We start from the raw sequence: 22,008 nt of genomic DNA on the forward strand, positions 1-22,008 counted from the left end.
ATGTTACAAAAGAGGAGACAACTGAAGAAACTATGTATCAAAAGTATGTTCACAGCCTTGCTGGTGGCTCATGCCTGTAATTCAAGCTACTCAGGAAGCTGAGATCTGAGGATCATGGTTCAAAGTCAGCCCAGGCAGACTCTTATCTCCAATAAACTATTCAAAAAATCCAGAAGTGGCACTGTGGCTCAACTGGCAGGCCTGGAGTTCAAGCCCCAAGACTGGCCAAAAAAAAGTATATTCACACATTAACAGAATTAATGTTGAGAAGAATCACATGATCACCTCAACAGATGCAGAAAAGGCCTTCAACCAAATTCAACATCCTTTTATGACAAAAGCTCTGGAAATGCTAGAATACAAGAAATATACCTCAACATAATAAAGGCTATGACAAACCCACAGTCAACATCATACTCAATGGTGAAACACAAACTATTTCCTCTAAAATCAGGAAAGACAATATAATATTTGAATTCCTACCCAGAGCAATAAAGGCAAGTGAAAGATACTAAAGGGAACCAAACAGGAAAAAAGAAGTCAAATGTATCCCTATTTGCAGATGGCATGCTCCTATATCTAAAAGACCCTAGAGAGTCTACCCCCAAGCTTGTAGATCAATAACTTTGGCAAAAAAGCAAGATACAAAGTTAACCTACAAAAAATCAGTAGCTTTTTATATACCAACAATGTGCAGACAGAGAAAGCAATCATGAAAACAATTCCATTTGCAATAGTACCCCTCCCCAACATAAATTATCCAGGAATAAATCTGATAATGGAAGTGAAGGACCTGTATAGCAAAACCTACAAAAATCTTAAGAAATCAAAGAAGATACCATGGAGTGGAAAGCCCTCCTATGTTCATGATTAGCAACATTAATATTGTGAAAATGGCCATACTGCCTAAGGCAATCTATAAATTCAATATAAAACCCATCAAAACTCCAATGTCATTCTTCACCAAGATAGAGAAAACAATCCCCAAATCCATAGGGAGCCACAAAATATCCCTAAAAGCCAAAGAAAATCTGGGCCAAAAAAGTGAAAGAAAAAAAAAGCAATGCTGGTGGGGCTGGGGATATAGCCTAGTGGCAAGAGTGCCTGCCTCGGATACACGAGGCCCTACGTTTGATTCCCCAGCACCACATATACAGAAAAAAACGGCCAGAAGCGGCGCTGTGGCTCACGTGGCAGAGTGCTAGCCTTGAGCGGGAAGAAGCCAGGGACAGTGCTCAGGCCCTGAGTCCAAGGCCCAGGACTGGCCAAAAAAAAAAAAGCAATGCTGGAGGTAACACAATTCCAGACCTGAGCTTTACACAACTATAACAACAAAAACAATTTGGTACTGGCATAAAAATAGGCCTGAAGACCAGTGCAATGGACTGGAAGACCCATAAATAAAACCATATTCTTAGAGTCATCTGATATTTGACAAGGAAGCCAAAAACCTATATTGGAAGAAAGGCAAGCCTGTTAAACAAATGATGTTGGGAAAAGTATACCTCCATATGTAGAAGACTGGATGTCTCCTCACACTAAAATCAACTCGAAATGATCAACAACCTCAATGTCAGACCTGAAACCTTGAAATTACTACAGGAAGAGTAGGAAAAACATCAAAACTTAGGCAGGAACTTTCTGAAGAGTTCCAGGTACTCAGTATAAATTAGAGACTTGACAAATGGGATTGCATCAGTCTCTGCATAGTAAAGTTAACAACAACAACAAAAACCAAACCAAAACAACAACAAAAACAGCTAACAAATTGGGAGAATACCGGCTATGCAGCCGACAAGAGCCTAGTATCCAGAACATGCCAGGAGCTCAAGAAATTAACACTCCCCACAAATCAGTAATCCAAGTAATAAGTGGGCAAAGGAGCTAAGTACAGACTTCTCAAAAGCAGCAAAAGATACTCAAAAGACAGTATGTTGGAAATGAACTTTACAATTTGGGGGGGAGGGGTGGGATAGGAGGGAAAATGGGAGAAAAATGAGGGAGGGGGTAACAATATTCAACAAGGTATGTATTCCCTACCTTATTTATGTAACTGTAAGCCCTCTATACATCACCTTGACAATAAATTTGTTTTATTTTTGTTTTGTTTTTAAGGCAGCAAGAATGGCCAATAAACACACGAGGAAATGTTCAGCATCCCTGCTCAAAACAACAGTGAGGATCCACCTCACTCCAATAAGATTGGCCAGCATCAAGAATACTAACAACTAATGTGGTGGGGATTCAGGGGAAAAATTAACTCTGTTGATGAGAATGTAAACTTGTGAAACCACTCTGGAAGATGGTTTGAAGAGTCCTCAAAAAAAAAACTAAACATAGAACTCCCCTACGATCTAGCGATACCACTCTTGGGCATCTACCCAGAATATTATGTTAGGATATAGTAAAGACACTTGCACATCCAAGTTCATTGCTGCACTATTCACAATAGCCAAGTTATAATAGCTCAGATACCCTACAATAGATGAGTAGATTAAGAAAATATGATTCACACATATAGTGGAATTTTACTCATATATCAGAATAAATTATTTGCAGAGAAATGGATGGACCTAGAAAATATTAAGTGAAGTCAGGCTGAGAGAGACAAATGGCACATGTGTTCTCTCACTTGTGGACTCTAGATCTAAAGTACAATCATACATGATAACATACAGAGTCTTAAGTATATAGACACAAGCTGACTAAAGGTTGTTATACTTAAAAGAGGAGTCAAAAGGTGTAACTCCTCTGAACAACTAATGAACTGTTTTAATAAAATCGATAAAGGAAATGGCAACATGTTTAGGGGGAGAACAAAAGGCAGGGTACATAATAGACACAAACTGACTAAAGGATGGTATACTTAAAAGAGGAGTCAAAAGGTGTACATAATACAGGAAGGGTGAGCAAATGCACTCATATCCAATGTACATTACATATAAGATATAAATTGAGGGTAGGGAAAAGAGGGGGAAAATAGAGGCAAATGATTGAAGGGGTAACACTGACCAAGATGCACTGTACTCATAACCTGACGTATTGGAATTGTAACCTCTTTGTACAACTACTTAATAATAAGTAAAATCAAGTTTAAAAAAGTATATTCATCAACACCATGATGTTAAAATTATTATTAATAGATAGGCACTGGTGGCTTAAAAATGAAAGAATGAGTGACAAGAAAGTACGGTGGCAACACTGTTGAGTAGTGGGTACTAGTGGAAGGGTAGAGAGCTAAATGGGGGTGAGGAATGAAGGAGGATGGATATGATCTTACTCAGTATCAGTATGAAGACAGAGCAATATAATCTGTTGAAATTAATTTGGGAAGGGGAGTGAGATAGGGAAGAGATGTGATTGATATACTGTATGCATGTGTGGAAATGTTACAATGGAATCCCCCTTGTACAAATAATAAACTTAAAAAAAAAAGAATATTCATTAATTTATTGGGTACTAGTAGCTCATGCCTGTAATCCCAGATACTCAGGCTAGATATAGAGGATTGAAGTTCCATGCCAGCTTTGCTACAAAAGTTCTTAAGATTTCATCACCAATTAGCAGCAAAAAGTTATGCTGGAGGTATGGCTTAAGTGGTAGAGTGCCAGCCAGCCATGAGAAGCAAGTCAACTAAGCTCAAAGTCCTGAGTTCAAATCCTAGTACCACCTCAAAATACTATATCCATAACTCTGGAAGTCCTAAAGGCTTGAGTATATTCTGTTTAAGAAAAAAGTTCTTAAGTTATTAATTAAATCAGTAAGTAAAACTCCGTTACAGGAAGGCTTATTTTTAGATATAGTAGTTGGTGAGTCAAATGATCTAGTGAAAAAAACCAACACTAGTTTCAAAGACAAATCTGTTCAAAAAAGTCAGATATTCAACAGTATGGTATGGTAGCTTCAGCTAGGTATACAATATGACAGAATAAGGACTTTTGAAAGAATAGGCTAGGAGCTCCATCTAACTCTGACACTGCTTATCTTAGTGCCAGTCCAGAATTATGGTACACACCTACTCAAATCAGGAACAGTCAAAATTACCAGGGAATGAGGGAGGAGGTAACAAGTTGGATAAGAAATGTACTTGCCTTACATATGAAACTGTAACCCCTCTGTACTTCACTTTGACAATAAAGAAGATTAAAAAAAATACCAGGGAAATCATGATGAATGTCTCAATCTAATTGCCCATTTCTTCCTTCCAATACTCTAGCAGAACCATCTTCCTCTTAGGCTAAGTCTGAGAGCAATATTTAGCTTGAGTTTAGAGGCCATGTTGTATGAAAATTTTACCTTTAAGATACTTGATCCAGTGTTGGCCTAATGACAGGCTCACATAGTAGACAGAGGAACATCAGATTCATAGTGTCTGACTGGTTCCAGAACCAGGTGGGAACCAATACCCTTCACTGTTTTCCTGGATGGTTTTCTCTCCCTAGCACAATTGGCCTTGCATACATAAATGATCAAAGAAACCCAAGGCTTCTATTAAGTAGCTGCGTTCCCTCTATTACCAGTTTATAGATGCCTGTTCTACCTAATAAAAGTAAAAACTAAAATCCCAAAACTGAATGTCAAATAAATGCATCACCTCAGTGAGGTGAAAGGCAACAAAGGGAGATTACTGCCATGTGGCTGTGTAGCCTTTTCCAAACCTCTTTTAGTTTTAGCACCCTCACCTAGAAATAGGGTCATTATCTCTGCCTTGCAGAGGTGTTAGGACAATATAAAAAGGACTTAGCACACTGCTTAGCCGAGGGGAGGTGTTCAATCATGTAACTATAGTAATGATGACAATCTTTTACAAACATTAAATAGGTTCTAGAAAAATGTTTAGTGTTCCTAATAGTAGGCAGCATCGCCATTTGGTAGACTAAGAACCCCAAATTCCAAATTTCTACTATTCAAGCAATGTTAAATAGGTGAGTTGTTTTGAATTAGGTGAGCCAGTTGGAAAATTCTATAACTAACATCCTTTCTTCTAAGCCTTTAGTACACATTTTAAATGATAGAGCACTATTTCTTTAACACTTCTTTAAGTCTTATCTCTGTAGTTCATATATAAACAGCTATTATGGCTATAACATCAAATAGATCTACCTATTAGTCATCCCAAATAAATGATGAGATCTTAAAGAAATTTAATATGTGGGTAGATATTTTGGAATGGTTACAAAACAACAACAAAAAGTTAACACGGCATGCTAAAATAAAAAGCATACTCCCTATGAGGTTTCATGTTTCACTAAGCCCAAACATTCGTAGACTTAAGCTGACTCTTAAGAATAGCAAGTCTCTATATAAGGACAAGTTTGCAGATTCAATCTTTGGGAAAAATATCATAATTGAAGGAGCACTAATTCTGAGCATTTGATTCATATTAATTACCCAACTGTCTTGATGGTATACAGGGCCTAACAATTCAAAGAGACCCTTGCTTGCTGCTACCCCAAGCTAACAGGATAACATAGAAAGCTCCCCTCACTCAGCATTCCCACTTAGGACATTGTGGGCCCTGTGCCCTGGCAGAGGCCAAGCTGCCAGTTCTGGCTTTCCTCTTGGCCCACGGCTGGAGCAGACCACTGCTATGTGGCCTAGAAAGGATGATGCTTGCATAGCTCTCTTCCCTGTGTGCCCTGGCACCGTTTGTTCTAAAGAACATTACTCACTGTAGTGATGGAGATCCCATCACAACCCACAACCCAACAAGAAAGGGAAGCCAAAAGCTTGTGCACAGATATACCATGGCCTGGGAAGCAGCATCAATCCTTCTCTCCCTGTCCCATTTCTGCCAGGCACAAATGTTCAAACGCAAATATATTCACACCCATATATAGTCCCAGCCCATCCAGTGGGGCTCTTGGTCTTCTGCTGTGGAAGCCTTATACACCAGGCAGGTGCAGGTAAGTGGGCTGGAAAGGCCTCTGGGATTTGGTGCAAGAAGGTCCTCAGACACTGGCCAGACTCTCAGGCATTGGCCAGTGTCTTTCTCAGAGTTTGGTCACAAAGGACAGACTCTTCGCACATGGAAGATGCGGAAACAGTGTACTGAGTCTTTTGGGTCACAGAATCTTCCTCCTTGTCCTGGGCAGCATTGCTACCTCACCCTTAGGATCTCAAATTATATGTGTGCTCAACATAATCTAAATAGAATTCTATAAGATCCCACTTTTAACAGTCACATAAACTAGCTTGGTTTGTACAGAGGTAAACTGAAGGTAGGAAAAGGAGCTAATACAGTAACAGTTTCACTAGGCTTTCCTTCTTCCTCAATCCTTAATTATATATACATACATATATATACACACACACGTATAGATATAGTTACAGATATATAGACATAGATTGGTCTGGGGGCTTGAACTCTGTGCTTGGGCACTGTCCCTGAGCTCTTCAGCTCAAGGCTAGCACTCTACCACTTTGAAGTGCCACTTCCAGTTTTTTTGGTAGTTAATTGGAGATAAGAGTCTCGTGGACTTTCCGGCCTGGGTTGGCTTTGAACCATGATCTTCATATCTCAGTTCCTGAGTAGCTAGGATTACAGGCCTGAGCCACCAGTGCCTATCTATTAATAATAATTTTAACATCAACCTGACAAATAAGATCACTGAAATTTAGTATGCAAAGGCTTTAGGGGAAAGACTTTAAACTGTTATCAAAGAGCCAAATCAGAAAAAAAAAGTTCGTCATCATTTTAACCCTAAAATTAACATTAAGGGCCCTATCTTGCTTGCACTGTAGCACAGTTTCTCTTCTAACTTTGTTATTACTTGTTTTGAGACCAGGCCTGGGTAGATAGCCCAGGCTGGCCTTGAACCCAACCATCAGACAGGACCTAGCTTCCAGCTGCAAATCAAGGGCTGGAGCCCCAAGGGAAGATAGCAGAGAATGAGGTCGCCTGGACAGGGTTCCCACGATCCTGTCACTTGAGGGTTACCACTGACACCTGGGAAATGAAATTATTGGCCACTTTATCTGAACCCCAGGAGTAACTTTCCTTCATGTTTGTCTTGAAATGTAGGGGACCTCACACATGGAAAATGTTTACAGTAATAATATGTTGCTGACATAAAGAATCAAGACAATAGTGGAAGGGGCTGGGAATGTGGCTTAGTGGCAGAATTCCTCAGTATCACATAAACAAAAATAATAAAATTTTTAAAAGACAATGGTGGAGAAAGTGGATGTAAAAATTGGTTAACTTTTAGCAAAGCCACAAGGACTTCTTATTCAAATACCTAATTACCAAGTCATCATTACAGTATTATGACTGCAGCCTAAAAAAAGTGTCTTCAAGTCCCAGGTTTAACACAAAATTTATATGCATTCTGCCAACTGCAACCCTGGCCTACCAACCTGTCACTTGTTTCATTATGAAAAAGGCAAATGATAGGTCAGAAGACCCTGAGGTTCAGCCAGCAGTGTAACAACTTCCTTAGCAATGAAGGTAATTAGAAACAGCTAAGAACAGATTTTTAAAATAAAGGTTCCAAACCGCACTGCCCACCAATTGACAGGGCAAGTCAACCCACACATACAAAAACACAGGAACAGTTTCTAAGGTAAGGGCAAAAAGGAAATGATTTAAAGATTATAGACAGACTCAAGTCAGACTTAAAAATCCTGACTGAGGCTGCTTGTAATCTACCTTGAGTTAGTGTTCTGCTATGTTATGCATGCAAAGCAGCGTAGAAAATAGCTATTTATATAGCGAACCAAGTGATATTTAAACTAAATACTAATATTTAAGCATTGAAAAACCCAATTAGTGTTTGTATTTGCCAAAGTTAACCTCTGATCACCTCCTATGTGTGGCACCACCAAGATGATCCACTCAAGACTCACCACTCAGGAAAATTCAGTGAAGTCATTTAGGAATTCCCACCAACTCCCAGGGAAAGACAAACTGCCTGCAAAGAACTTCTCACTCAGCTTAGTACTAGACAGTTTGGGAAGTCTTGCCTTTAGGGAGTCTGAGTCCAGAGCAAGGACAGTTCAATCCGTAAACCAAAAATTACAATGCAGGAGTGATGAGAACCTTTGCTGCTACAAGAAGGTAGCAATAAAGAAAACACTACAGCAGCTGACCCTATTATTTGCTTAACAGTACTTCATTATAGTGCTCAAGGGTTTTCGAATGCTCCCATTTCCAGATCCTCTTAAACATAATGCTTCTCTGTTGATTAAAAAAATGAGAACTCTGTTGTTTCATTTCTAGCGTTCTACGTTTATACCTACTAACACTTTAAGCTAGGATATTTCGGTTTGTGGTACCACATTTGATTACACATTTAACTGGAGGAAAGAAGCCACCCACTCTTGTAAGCAGCTGTTTTGTGCCCCAAGGGCAGCCACTTCAGCCCAAATCTAGCCAAGTTAGTAAGTTCCGTGGAAGGGCCAGCCCCCTGAAGGTGGCCACCCGGCTCCCGTCTGCACCTGGTGGCCAGCTCTATCCCTAACCCCTGTATCACCTACCACACTGTTCATTCCTAAGCCATTGGAGACCATCAACATCAGATCTTCAACGCGTGAACCCTGACTTTCTATTGCCAGAACATTATAAACTAGCCGGGGCAGGTCTTAAATCTTATCACTTAACCAGCATCACTAACGTAGAGGAAATAAACTTTAGCAAGGGCTGGCCAACAAGGCAAGAAACTCGTTTTCAATAACTGGGAGGAAGGGGGGGGGGTGATGTGAGCCTCAAATTTGCATTAAAAATTAGTCCGGCTGCTTGCTCAGTAAGCATTCGGCACCTTTCCAAGTATTCCGAGTTCCAGGACTTTCTGAAAGGACGGGTGATCTTCCTGGCCCCATTTTGCATAATTATATCTCCGAAACGTCATCCCAATTTTGAATGAAAATACTCTTGGTCCGTTCAGGTGATCCATGGCATTAAAAAAAAAAATCCGCTCGAGAAGCCCCAGGGTACGGCCGTGTCTCAACCGAGCGGATGCCCATTACGATTGGCCTGAGGGCTGAGGGCCGGGGCCGGGGCCGGGGGACCGGAGGTCCGGGTTGGGCGGAGCGAACTACGGACACCAGGGCACAGCCTCGGGGAGGCGGCGGCGGCCGGGGACCCGGGGTCGGAGTCAGGCAGAGCGAACTACGGACACCGGGCACGGCCTCGAGGCGGCGGCGGCGGGCAAACGAACGGCAGCCCGCCGGCGCCGGTGTCGCGGATCACGTGCCCGCGCCCCGTCCCCCCCAGTCCCTCCGGCCTCTCCGCCGAGACCCGCGGCCTCGGGGGAGACCGTCACATCCTGGATGCGGCCGGGGCGCGGGTGCTCTCCCGCGTCCCCAGCCCGCCTCACAGCCCCGGCGTCCGTCCAGCGGCTGCGGCCGGGGCCGCGTCTACGTGGCGCGGTGGCGGCCAGGCGCGGACAGGGTCGCGGGCAGAAGGCAGCTCGGCCCGCGCTCCCCGGAGGGGGGGTGGGGAGGGTTCCCTGCCTGCGAGCCGGCCACCCCGCTCCCGCAAGCTGCGTCCGCCCGCAGCCCGGGGCGCGAGGACCCCCGGCGCTCGCTTACCTGAGGCGCTGCGCTCTGGAGGGCGGCTGAGGGGACGCAGGGGCGTCTGGACGAAGGTGGCGAGGACCAGCCTCGGCACGCGGGGTCAGCCAGGGATGCGCGTGCGGCCGACACTCCCGCCGCCGCCGCTACCTTGGAAGCCGCCTGGGCCGCAGCGGAGCCGAGCGGCCCTCATGAATGGGACGCGGCGGCGGCGGCGGCAGCGGCGGCGGGCGGGCGGGCGATCGGGCGGCGGGCAGCGCGCAGGCCCCGCCCCCGTCACGTGACACGCACGCCCCTCCCTCCCCCGCCTTCTGAGACGCGCGCTGCGCGCTGGCGGGCACGCCTCCGGCCACTGCTGCCCGGAGCGCGCGTGGATTTCCTGCCGGCTGCGGAGCTGTCTCCTGCCGGGGCGGGGGGCGGGCGGGGCGATGCTGTCTCCCACTTCCGGACACCAGATATTACTTTTTAAAAAAAGTTTCTTCTGGTTCCCCCGGAAAACGGTCATGACGTGAATGTTGAGAACCACGCGAATGCTCCCCGCAAATAAAAGCCGACCGCACGACTGTCATAAAAACGCAATAAGATTATATAAGTGCTACCGTACATTGTGACACCCCCTCTCGATCACTGTGTGCCTGCTCAGGTATTTCTCCTCCCATCCCCACAAAACCCTATTACACTAAAAAATACGCCTTCGAGAAACGTATTATTATTTTCTTTTTGAAAGTTAGGGATGGAAGCCGGAGGCCTGTGAGCAGCTTTTCCAGGCTGGCTCGTTTCTCTGCTGCCTCCTCAGCAGGGTGTTTCCCATAGCCCCGCGAAGGGTGGGACAGACCTGCCCGAGTGGGCCTGGCCACGGCACCATCTCTTCCCAGGGATCCGGGGATCCGAGGATGGATCCGAGGATGGCCCGGTGCAGCCCGACTGCCCGGCTGTGCCCAGACCCACAGACCCCTTCCGCCTCCTTCCCCACAGGGCCCTTCTGCCTAGAGGGAACTTCCCCAAAGTAAGTGAGGCCCCACGGAAAAGGGTGGTTTTGCCTCCCCAAGTGCACCAGAAAATTTCATATCGCTGCCTTTCACCTGGCTTCCCAGGGAAATCTTTTATAAAACAGGACTGGAGCTGCTCCTCCAAATTCAAAGCCCCCCCTTCCGCCCCCTCCCCTCCCAGCCACCTTCACACCCCCTCGCACCCAGCCAGTACGGGGCTTGATCACAGGGACCTGGACACTGTCCCTTAACTTTGTTTTACTCAAGGCTAGCTAGCAAGCTACCATTTGAGCTACACCTCCACTTCTGGCTTTTTGCTGGTTAACTGGAACTAAAAGTCTTACAGACTTTCTTGCCCTGTCTGGCTTTGAACCGAGATCTTCAGATCTCAGCCACTCAAGTAGCTAGGATTACAGGCGCCAGGCACTGGTGTTGTAAACAGCGGTGGGCGCCTTATTCTGAGCAAGGCAATGATGGAGACCGATGCAAAACCTGTTAGGGGGTGCGGGGAGATTTGTGCCTTACACCAGCAACAGACAGCCAAGGCCCTGTTAACAGGGTTGTTTTTTTTTTTTTTTATTGATTATCCAACAGGGGAGTACGTGCAGAATGCAAGGTAGCAATCTCTTGGAAGTTACAGACACCAGAGTGCGGGGAACAATCCTAGGATTAGCGACTTCCTTATCTTAGGAGGTGTAGAAGAGCAGCTAACAACCACAATTTGAAGGCCTTTACCTGGCTCCATGGTCTAGGAAAGTTTGGACACTGATTGACTCACGTTTAGGGTAAAATAGGGGTCTCTGCAATACTAGGAGCAATTGATTTTTCTCCGGCCAGTCTTAGCTTTCTGAGAGTCAGAGACTGGTATTCCAGTTCTCTTTGGAAAACTTCATGGCTCAGCATTTAGTTTCCCACACCCGGACACTCAGCTTTCACACACACATACATACACACACACACACATACACACATACACACACTATAGAGAACTGTAATTAAAGCCATAGAAAGAATTCACCCCTCAGTTTGTACTCAACATAATGGAAACCAGCCTGCCTTGAGAATTACATATGCTTCCCCTGGGCACCTAATTTAGCTTAGTGCCAGTACTGTGGAGCTTACTGTTACTGTTGTCTTCTTGCTTTTCTTCCGTTTTTCCAACTTAGACCTTTCCTGTTTCTTGCAGGCTAATGTCCGTACCTCCTGCTTTGTGGAGGAAATAGTCTGCCAAGTGTCTCTCTTCCTTTCATCCCTTCATCCTTCACCTAGACATCCCCTTCCTTCCTCCAAATTCCCCCTTGCCTCATTCAGAATGATTGCTTCACATTTCGAATATTTTCCTCCTTCTCTCATGTCCACCTAACTTACCACCGCTTCAGCAGAGTAGGAATAATTAGCTATTTGGTGTATAATGTCCCTTCACTTCCTGCCCTGACCTCCATGACATTTGTGTATTGTGGAGGGGAACCAATTCTTACCTGCTCCACTATCCCGGACACCTTTCCCTTCACCTGTCTTTCTGACCCTCAATGCCTTCCAGCACCAGATTCTTACTCTAATTGCATCTCTGCCTCCACTCAGGCTCCTCCCATCATTTAAAATGACAGAAGAATAAAGAGAAAGAGAAGGAGGAGCTGCCTTTATTTATCCTGTTGATAAAAGGTTACTGAGCACTATAATGTCATTTTTAAATGATTCCAAGTTCTTGAATAGTTGGTTGTAAGATGTCTCTGCTTTCGAGCTAGTGCTTTGTTCTGTTTTGAAATTTTGTTAAGAGTAGACATATCAGCTAGGCATTCGTGATTCATCCCCATAATCTTAGCTACTCAGGAGGCTGAGATCTGAGAGTCATAGTTCAAAGACAGCAACAGACAATTCTGTAAGACTCTTATCACAAATTAACCAGCAAAAAAAACCCAGAACTGGAAGTGTGGCTCAAATGGTAGAGTACAGATCATAATTGAAAAAGTGAATCAGAGAGCAAGAGACTCTGACTAATTCCCAGCACGTCCACGTGCACGCACACACACACACACGACAATTTACCATGTCCATTATTTAAGAGTCTACAGTAAGTTCCTTTCCTCTTAGAATGCATGACAAACCGGAACAGTGCCTCTTAATATAAGTTGTTTTGGATTGAGCTTCAAATGCATAACCTAAAGAGTTTGAGCAGTGCTTTGAGAGCTTTGGGTTGCAAGAAGGCAGACCTTGTTACCCTTCTTGGCCTCACAGTGTGGAAGCTTCATTCCCAACACTGTCCCCCAGCATCCTGGGATTGTCAAACAAACTACGCATACACAGTTCACCTCAAACTTCAGACTTCACTATCCACAGAGGCCTCTTTACCCTCATTGTGCAACTGAACTACAGTCATGTTGAAACTCATTCTATAGTAGCTGATATAGCCATCTATTAAATGCATTTTTGTGATGTTGGTCACCATTATCTTCCTTCTTTTCAAGCACAGTGACTGGAGGATGCATTAAGAAATCATATGATTTGTGCAACTGTACTTCAACCATCTCATTTCCACCTTATGAAACATTTCTCTTTAAGCTATCTATTTATTTTCCAATCAAGTCACCTGGAAGAACACACAATTTCTGCTTTTCCACCCCTTCAAAATATTGCTCTTCTTTTCATACCTGAAACCACTGAGTCTAATTGCTAATACTTTTCAAGTTGTCAAATATGATGGGTTCCTTTGGGGTCTTGGGGCTCATGATCTCTGTCAGGTAAAAGGTTACTGAAATTCCCTCATATTCTTATGAGCTAGAACTTGTCTGAAGTCTGTATGCCTATGCTCTGTGGACTTATTTGTGAGTAAGTGTGTGTGTGTGTTTGTGTGTGTACTTGGACTTGAACTCAGAACTTTGTACTATTGCTTAGCTTTTTTGCTCAAGGCTGAAACTCTCCCACTTGAGCCATACCTCCATTTTTTGCTTTTTGCTGGTTAAGTGGAGTTAACTTTCTCAGATTTGTCTGCCCTGGCTGATTTCAAACCAAGATCCTCAGATCTCAGCCTCCTAGGTAGCTAGACAAAGTTGAACCACAGGTGTCCAGCTTCAGCAGCAGCAAAGCCCACAATAAGCACAGTTTCAGGCCCGTTGTTTGTACTGCTTCCCCAGTCTTGTACTGGCCAATAACACCATCATCCATTTAGTCATCCTTGTGAGAAACCTGGCAAGGATCCTCATTCCCCTGGGATTCTAGCCTCCTGTTGTTTCCTCTTTCTAGATCTCTGCAGAACTTTGGTACTGGCCACCTTCTATGTCCTCCTTGGTTGCAGGACTGTATGGCTCCCCCTCCTTGCAGTTGGGCCTTTCTATATCTCTTGTAGCCAACTGAAGACATGGAAGCTGCTAGTCTTCCCAACAAAACAAATAACCCCTTCTAACCTGAATTGCAGATCTGACCATAGTACTAGTTAAAAGTCCAATTCTTTTTTCAATAGTTATTGTAAAGGTTATATATAGAGGGATTACAGTTACATAAGTCAAATAATGAGTAAATTTCTTTTTTTTGGGGGGGGGCAGTCCTGGGCCTTGGACTCAGGGCCTGAGCACTGTCCCTGGCTTCTTTTTGCTCAAGGCTAGCACTCTGCCACTTGAGCCACAGCGCCGCTTCTGGCCATTTTCTGTATATGTGGTGCTGGGGAATCGAACCTAGGGCCTTGTGTATCCGAGGCAGGCACTCTTGCCACTAGGCTATATCCCCAGCCCAGTAAATTTCTTTTTGAATAGTGTCACCTTTTCCCTCATTTGTTCCCAATATTTTCTCCCATCCCCCTACTCTACAAGTTGTATAGTTCATTTTCAACATAGTGTTTAGTGAGTATCACTGCTACATTTGTTCACTTTTTGTCCAACCATTTCTGTGTTTCCCCTTGTCCTGCGAACAGATAAATACATATAAGACTCGAGGTACAGAAATTTAAAAAAAAACCACAGCTACAAAGGAGAAAAAAACACGAAGCAAAATAACAAAAAAACTTCTTGTTTCCATTACTTGTAGTTCAATAAACAAAATTTATATGATCATATGCCCATAGCTGTTGAGCCCTTGTGATCCTCCTTTTAGGAATACCCTCCTTTGGTTTCTGGACTGTGTGAATGTCTAGAGTTCTGTATAATTTATCATGTCCACTTGTATTTTTTTGGTCAAAAAGTCCAGTTTCTTAAGAGGATATACAGAGTGCTCCTTGCTCCAATTTATCCCCTGGTCCTTTGCGCCTGCATGATTCAGCCATTCCTTTCACAGTAAAACAACTTGGCCACATTAACTTCTGCTTATCTCCTGGCCTTTTCCCCAGGCCTGGTGCCTGTGTCAAGAAGTTGGACAACAGCAGAATGGAAAGCAGAAGTTGTCTCATCCATTTCCTTCTTGCCTTTCATCTCTCAGTCTCTAAACTCACTGAGGAATCTAAGTCGAGAGGGAGTAGCCATGGATAACGTCTATCTTTGAGGAAATCTGAAAGGGGAGAAGGCTTTTCCTAGAATAAAAATCAAGTCTGCCCATCTTGGGGCTGGAAGACACAAGATGTCTCCTGTCCAGTGGTTCCCAGGAGAGGGGATTAAACCATAGAGAAGCTTTGTTATAGATGAAGAAACAGGAAAGAACCTTACCTCAGATCTCACACCTTGTAAGCAATGAAGTTAGAATTTTTCCTGGGCCTGGTTGATTCTCAACCTATGTTTTGAAATAGATAAACATTAAATTTGTTTATTATTATATATTTGTATATCATATTTAATTTATATAATTTTAGTAGGTACACATATTTAGGTGGTACAGTGTGACACATAAATCATGTACATGTACAGAGTATAATGATAACATCAGGCCATCTGGTACATCCATCAACTAGACATTTATCATTTCTTCGTGTTGGGACCATATAAATTCCTAAAGTCCTCTCTAATAGTAACTTTTTTTTTTTTTGGTGTGTTGTGCTGGCCTTGGGTCTTGATGCCAGGCCTGGTGCTGTCCCTGAGTTTTTTTTTTTTTGTTTTTTTTTTTTTTTGGCCAGTCCTGGGCCTTGGACTCAGGGCCTGAGCACTGTCCCTGGCTTCTTCCCGCTCAAGGCTAGCACTCTTCCACTTGAGCCACAGTGCCACTTCTGGCCGTTTTCTGTATATGTGGTGCTGGGGAATCGAACCTAGGGCCTCGTGTATCCGAGGCAGGCACTCTTGCCACTAGGCTATATCCCCAGCCCATTTTTTTTTTTTTTTTTTTTTTTTTTTTGCCAGTCCTGGGCCTTGGACTCAGGGCCTGAGCACTGTCCCTGGCTTCTTCCCGCTCAAGGCTAGCACTCTGCCACTTGAGCCACAGCGCCGCTTCTGGCCATTTTCTGTATATGTGGTGCTGGGGAATCGAACCTAGGGCCTCGTGTATCCGAGGCAGGCACTCTTGCCACTAGGCTATATCCCCAGCCCCCTGAGTTTTTTTGTTGTTGTTTTTTCCTCAAGGCTAGTGCTTTACTAATTGAGCCACAGCTCCATATCTAGCCTTTTGGTGGTTAGTTGGAAGTAAGAGCCTCATAGCCTTTCCTGACCAAACTGACTTTGAATCATCATTATTACATCTTAGCCTCTTGAATAGCTAGGATTATAAGCATAAGCCACTAAAACTCTCTCTCCTAATACCTTTTTTTTTTTTTTTGCCAGTCCTGGGCTTGAACTCAGTGCCTGAGTACTGTCCCTGGCCTCTTTTTGCTCAAGGCTAGCACTCTGCCTCTTGAGCCACAGTGCCACTTCTGGCCATTTTCTATATATGTAGTGCTGGGGAATCGAACCCAGGGCTTCATGTATACAAGACAAGCAGTCTTGCCACTAGGCCATATTCCCAGCCCTCTCCTAATAACTTTGAGATAGACAATTAGTTGATGTCAAACATAGTTACTCTCTGTGATACAGAATATTAGAAGTTATTTTTTCTTTTAATTTAATTTTATTGTCAAGGTGATGTACAGAGGGATTACAGCTACATATGTTAGGCAGAGAGTACAATTCTTGTCAAACTTGTTACCTCCTCCCTCATTTTTCTCCCATTTTCCCTTCCCCTTACCCCCCAGCTGTATGGTTAACTTCCAACATATTTTCTTGTGAGTATCACTATTGCATTGGTTTACTCTTTGTTCGTTGTCTAACCATTTTGATGTTCTCCTTCCCTTCCCTACTTCAGATAAACATGCATATAGTACTCAGGATACAGGGGCTGGGAATATGGCCTGGTGGTAAAGTGCTCGTCTCACAATACTCAGGGTACCAAAATCAAATACAGTGACAACAAGGGACAAAGCATAAAACAATGATCTTATAGAAGTGACAAGTAGACTAATGGTTAGCAGGATGTTGAGGAGAGAGGAATGGAGACCGGATGTGAACAAGTTCAAAAGTACATAGCATTGGATGAGAAAAATAATTTCTAGGGTAGGTGCTGTGGCTGATGTCTATAATCCTCCTTACTCAGTGAGCTGAGACATGAGGATCATGGTTTGAAGCCAGCCTGGACAGAAAAATCCATGAGACTCCTATCTCTAACAAAAAGCCACAGGGGAGCTGTGACTCAAGTGCTAGAGCTCCAGCCTTTAGTGAAAATGTTAAGGGATAGTGCTCGTGCTGCCACGTGAGTCCAGCTCCAGTATCAGCATAAATGAATAAAATGTAAAGTGGAACTCCAGATTCAAAGTAATATCCAAGAAAAAAGCATAGTTAGAAAGCTCATTAGAGTAGATTGCTTATGTGCCATAAACCCAGCCTCAAACAATTTTGAAAGTGTTGTGCCATAGAGACCATGTTTCTGAGTACAAAGCAACAAAGGGTAAGAGTTCATTTTCAAACCAGGCACTGGTGGCTCATGCCTGTAATCCTAGCTACCAAGGAGGCTGAAATCCAAAGCATCAAGTGCAAAGCAGAAAAAGCCATGAGATTTCATCTGCTAAATAACCAGAAAAAAAAGTTGGGCTGGAGATATAGCTCAGGTGATAGAGTGCCAGCCTAAGCAAGCAAGCCAAGTGAAGTGTTAGTCCCGGAGTTCAAACCCTGGTACTAGAATACATTGTTTAAAAAGATAAGTATGCAACACATCATCCCTACCTATTTACTGCTCATATTTATCAATGTTAATGATTTTGTATATTGACTTTGGCAACATTTCTGAACTCTCACATTCATCTCAATACATTGTGTATATGTTATTTTGAGTTTTTACATATAAATTCATGTCATGTGATTTTTTTCTTTCTGATTCAGATAGATTTTATTTCTTGCCTTACTCCACTATTTAGGATCACCCATACATCATACACTGCATTTATTTACTTATTTATATTTATTTGTCATGAGGCTTAACTTAGGGCCTGAGTGCTGTCCTTGAGCTTTTCTATTTGAGGCTAGCACTCTACCACTTTGAGCCATAGCTCCACTTCCAGTTTTCTGGTGGTAAATTGGAGATAATAGTCTCACGGGCTTTTCTGCCTGGGCTGGCTTTGAGCCATGATCCTCAGATCTCAGCTTCTGACTAGCTAGGCTTATAGGTATCAGCCACCAACAACACCCAGCTTCATACACAACATTTTAAAAGTGTTATTGTATGTCTACAAACTGTGATTCCCTTCATCACTTATAAGATGAATGAAGTATTTCTTAAAACGTCCCTAACTCTTTGCAAAGGAATATCTGCTTTCCAACAGAACATTATAGGTAGTGTTATACTATATCCTTCTAAATGATAAAGAAGAAATAGTTACCTATTAAATGGCTCAGAGACATTAGAGTCAACTTCTACCCCTAGGCTTCTATTATTCCTGACACTTAAAATCTACTTTCTTCTGCTGACAAAAATGTTCATCTTAAGGATGTCCCTCTTTTTGGCTGCCCCAAATCAGATAAGTCCCTGCTATGGATTATAACTCCTGTTCTATATCGCTGGGTGTTACAGGAAGTGAAAAGTTGGGCACTTGCTTACCTACTCTTCATTACCACAAAGAGTAAACATTCTAGACTTTGCCTAACAAATTTATCCATCCCAGTCTTTAAAAGGCTGAGAATGGAGCATCAGTGTAAACAACACCCAAGAGGTGATGGAGTAACTACATTAGAATTAGGTGCCCAGGCAACAAGATAGCAGTGGCAGTGGTGGCAGTTTAAGTTTCATGCTTCATGGCATTGGTACAGTTCTCTGCCATGACTTAGGGTATTAAATCAGGCTTTGGAATACATAGACAAAAGGACCAGTCATTCTGAGTTACTTTTATAAAGTCAGTGTTTTGACATGTAACATACACAGAGAAAAGTATGCATCATAAAGCGCATAAGGAAAAAGCACACACAATGTCAAGTGCACAGTTCAAACCATTTTCACCTACTGAGCCCTCTTGTGTCAAAAAAACAAGACATCATAAGTACAGGGTCCCTCAATATCTGAGGAAATTGGCTCCCAGATATTTATACCAAAGATACTTATATCCCAGATACTTAATATCCACAGATATTCCAGTCCCTTATAGAAAATGGCATATATAGAACATATGGCATTTGTATAGAATCTATGCTCATCCTCCTATATACTTGAAATCATCTCTAGATTATTCTTAATCTGAGCAAGTTACCTAAGCAGATACTGTTCAAATGTAAGGCTGGGAACAAGAAACCAAAAACCAAAAACCAAAATAAACCCCAAAAGGCTCAGAGGGCAAAAAGAAACAACTGAAGCATGAAAACTCTTCTAATAAGTCACTCATAACATGCATATTTCCAACTCATTCCATTTAGATTTGTTCTCCTCTCCTTCCCTCCCCTTCCTTTCACCTCCCCTCTGCCCTGGAGCCCAGGCCTCATGCATTGCTAGTCAGGGGCTCTACCTGTGGGCTGGCTACCCACCAGCTCAACCCTGATTGTCCTCTTTGAAATTGGTGTCAATAATTCCAAGTCCTGACAACAAAGACTCTTCTAGTCACACCACAAGCTTTCCTTACTTTCCCTGCTCATGTGCTGTCAGCTCATTAAGTTAGAGACCATGGAATAATCAATATGTCTGCCACAGGGGCTGAAATCCACCCATTGTCACACTTATGCTTAATCCCTTAGGCCACCATAACTCATTATGATGGATGAGAACTCATTCTGCAACCAGAAGTTGAGACTATTGCCCTATCCGGTAGGCAGACCTTCCTGAAATCACTTGATGTTGTCTAGGAGATGCCATCATAAAACCATGATCTGGAGACGGCATCTTACAACCATGATCTGTTTGAAGCATCCACTGTCTTTCTTAGAACTGGGAATTTGGAGAAAATGTGTCCCGTGTCCAGTAGAAGGATTTTTATTTTATTTTTGCCAGTCCTGGGGCTTGAATTCAGTTTCTGAGCACTGTCCCTGGCTTCTTTTTGCTCAAGGCTAGCTCTCTGCCACTTGAGCCACAGTGCCACTTCTGGCCTTTTTCTGTATATGTGGTGCTGGGGAATCAAACCCAGGGCTTCATGTATACGAGGCAAGCACTCTTGCCACTAGGCCATATTCCCAGCCCCAGTAGAAGGATTTTTATCATCCATACTATGGTAAGAAGTGCTTAAAAAGCTGTTTTCTTTTCCCCTGAGAAATGTTGACCACTTACTTGGGCCCACTAATAAACTTGCAACCAGATAAAGGCTTAGCAGCTCAGACTTTTCTGTTTTGTATCTAAGGTCTTTGTTTCTCTTCTGCAGTCACTTTGTAGCCATCTTAGAACCCTGGACAGGACCACTGCCAGGTGTCAATGACTCTTAATTATTTGTTTATTTTATTTATGTTTATACTTGAAAATAGCATTTCTAATGGCATCATCATCATCATTATCATCATCATCATCATTATCATCATCATCATCATCATCATCATCATCATCATCCTCTCTCTCCTCAGTTGTGGGGCTTGAACTCAGGTCCTGGGCACTATTCCTGAGACTCTTTGTGCTCAAGTCCTAGTGCTCTACCACTTGAGTCACAGAGCCACTTTCGGTTTTTGAATGGTTTATTGGAGAAAAAAGTCTCATGGGGACTTTCCTGCCCGGGCTGGCTTCTAACATTGATCCTCAGATCTCAGCCTCCTGAATAGCTAGGATTACAGGTGTGAGCCACTGGCACCTGGCAATCCTTTCTCTTTTTTGAGGGCTGAACTTTGATCCTCAGATCTCAACCTCTTGAGTAGCTAGATTATAGGCATGAACACCTAGAGCCCAGCTTTTGCAAAAGAGGTGTGTGTGTGTGTGTGTGTGTGTGTGTGTGTGTAGTTGTACAAAGGTGTTTCAATTCAACATATCAATTTATGAATACAAATACAATGCAACTTGATCAATGCCACTCCTTTCCATCATTCTCTACCCCCATATATCCCAACTCCACCATCTCTTCAAGTCACTTGGTTCCATTTTCATATAAATACATTGAGAATTGACTTTATTTGTCCCATTCCTCATGTCAATGACACTCACTGTAATAAGACCCCGCCTAAACAATCCCGAGGGAGTGGACTGTCACACCATCTTTGACCACCTACAAATATACCTGTGACTTGGGACTGTTTTAAGGTTGTATACCTTTCTGCTATGCCCCCAGATGTCCCTATTTAACAGATATCTGTACCTCCAGAAGCCAACTAATGAAGTACTGAAGTGCTGTCTTCCTGTGGCTGCCACAAAATAAACCTTCTTTCTCTGTCCTTCACCAAATCTCTTTACTTGTCCTATAGGAGTTAGTGGCCTGACTTGGCATGCGAAACTCCAGTAGCTTGGCCTTGGGTCTAAAGCCTCCAGTTTTACTATGAAGCACTATGCCTTCATCTGTTTGTATTTACATGCTAACCAAACAAACAATGAGAATTAGAGTTATAGACCCTAAGAGAGGCAGAGAGGTTTGAAAAGGCACTCATTCACTCACCCAATTGAGACGGCTGCTGCCCATAGCACACTTGGGAGTTCAGAAACAGAGCTGATGCACAGCCAGGGCTGAGACCAGCCTGGAAAACTCTGTGAATATTAACTTTCCTGTTCTTCCAGATTGCTTGTTTCAGCAGCTCCTGTCTTAATTTCTTTTCAGAGCCGCCACTAATTTGAATGGAATGTCTGTACTATTACAAATTGTTCTTAAGAATGTGTCGCCAGAGGACTCTTTAGACTCTTGCAAACAAACTTCAGAACCACTCCTTGCTTTCTGCTCAGGTTCAGGACATTTGTTGTGTCCGATGGTAAGGTCAAGGCTCCTCAGGAAAGCCCCATCTGAGCGAAGGTTCCACTTCAGCAACTGTGATGCCTTCTCCTTCCTGCTCCCGCCCCTTCCCATTTTCTCCCTCATCACAGCTCTTTTGACTACATTAGTTTTCTTAGCCACAGAAAGCATTCTCTCTCTCTCTCTCTCTCTCTCTCTCTCCTTTATATGTCTCTAAGTGATTCACTAATGTTAGACACATTTTATTTTCCACTGCGAGAAAATGGAAGGCTGATGCAATGTATAGCTTATGTATGCAAT

General features: G+C 43.2%; 1 protein-coding gene across 3 annotated transcripts in view; it reads right to left on the reverse strand.

Moving 5' to 3' along the window:
- Positions 1 to 21,717, reverse strand: part of Lpin2 (lipin 2) — a 105,711-nt gene extending 83,994 nt beyond the window's left edge. Inside the window, exon 1 of one of the 3 annotated variants that reach the window (XM_048363671.1) lies at positions 21,421 to 21,717. In XM_048363671.1, the coding sequence (XP_048219628.1) occupies positions 21,421 to 21,444 (24 nt within the window). In that variant the 5' untranslated portion in view covers positions 21,445 to 21,717. Of the gene's footprint in view, positions 1 to 9,531; positions 9,700 to 15,130; positions 15,517 to 21,420 lie in introns of those variants that run through there. The other 2 variants (XM_048363672.1, XM_048363673.1) reach the window with 2 other exon arrangements.
- Positions 21,718 to 22,008: the final 291 nt, after the last annotated feature.

The sequence above is a fragment of the Perognathus longimembris genome, chromosome 15, assembly GCF_023159225.1.
Source record: "Perognathus longimembris pacificus isolate PPM17 chromosome 15, ASM2315922v1, whole genome shotgun sequence".
Lineage (NCBI taxonomy): Eukaryota > Metazoa > Chordata > Mammalia > Rodentia > Heteromyidae > Perognathus > Perognathus longimembris.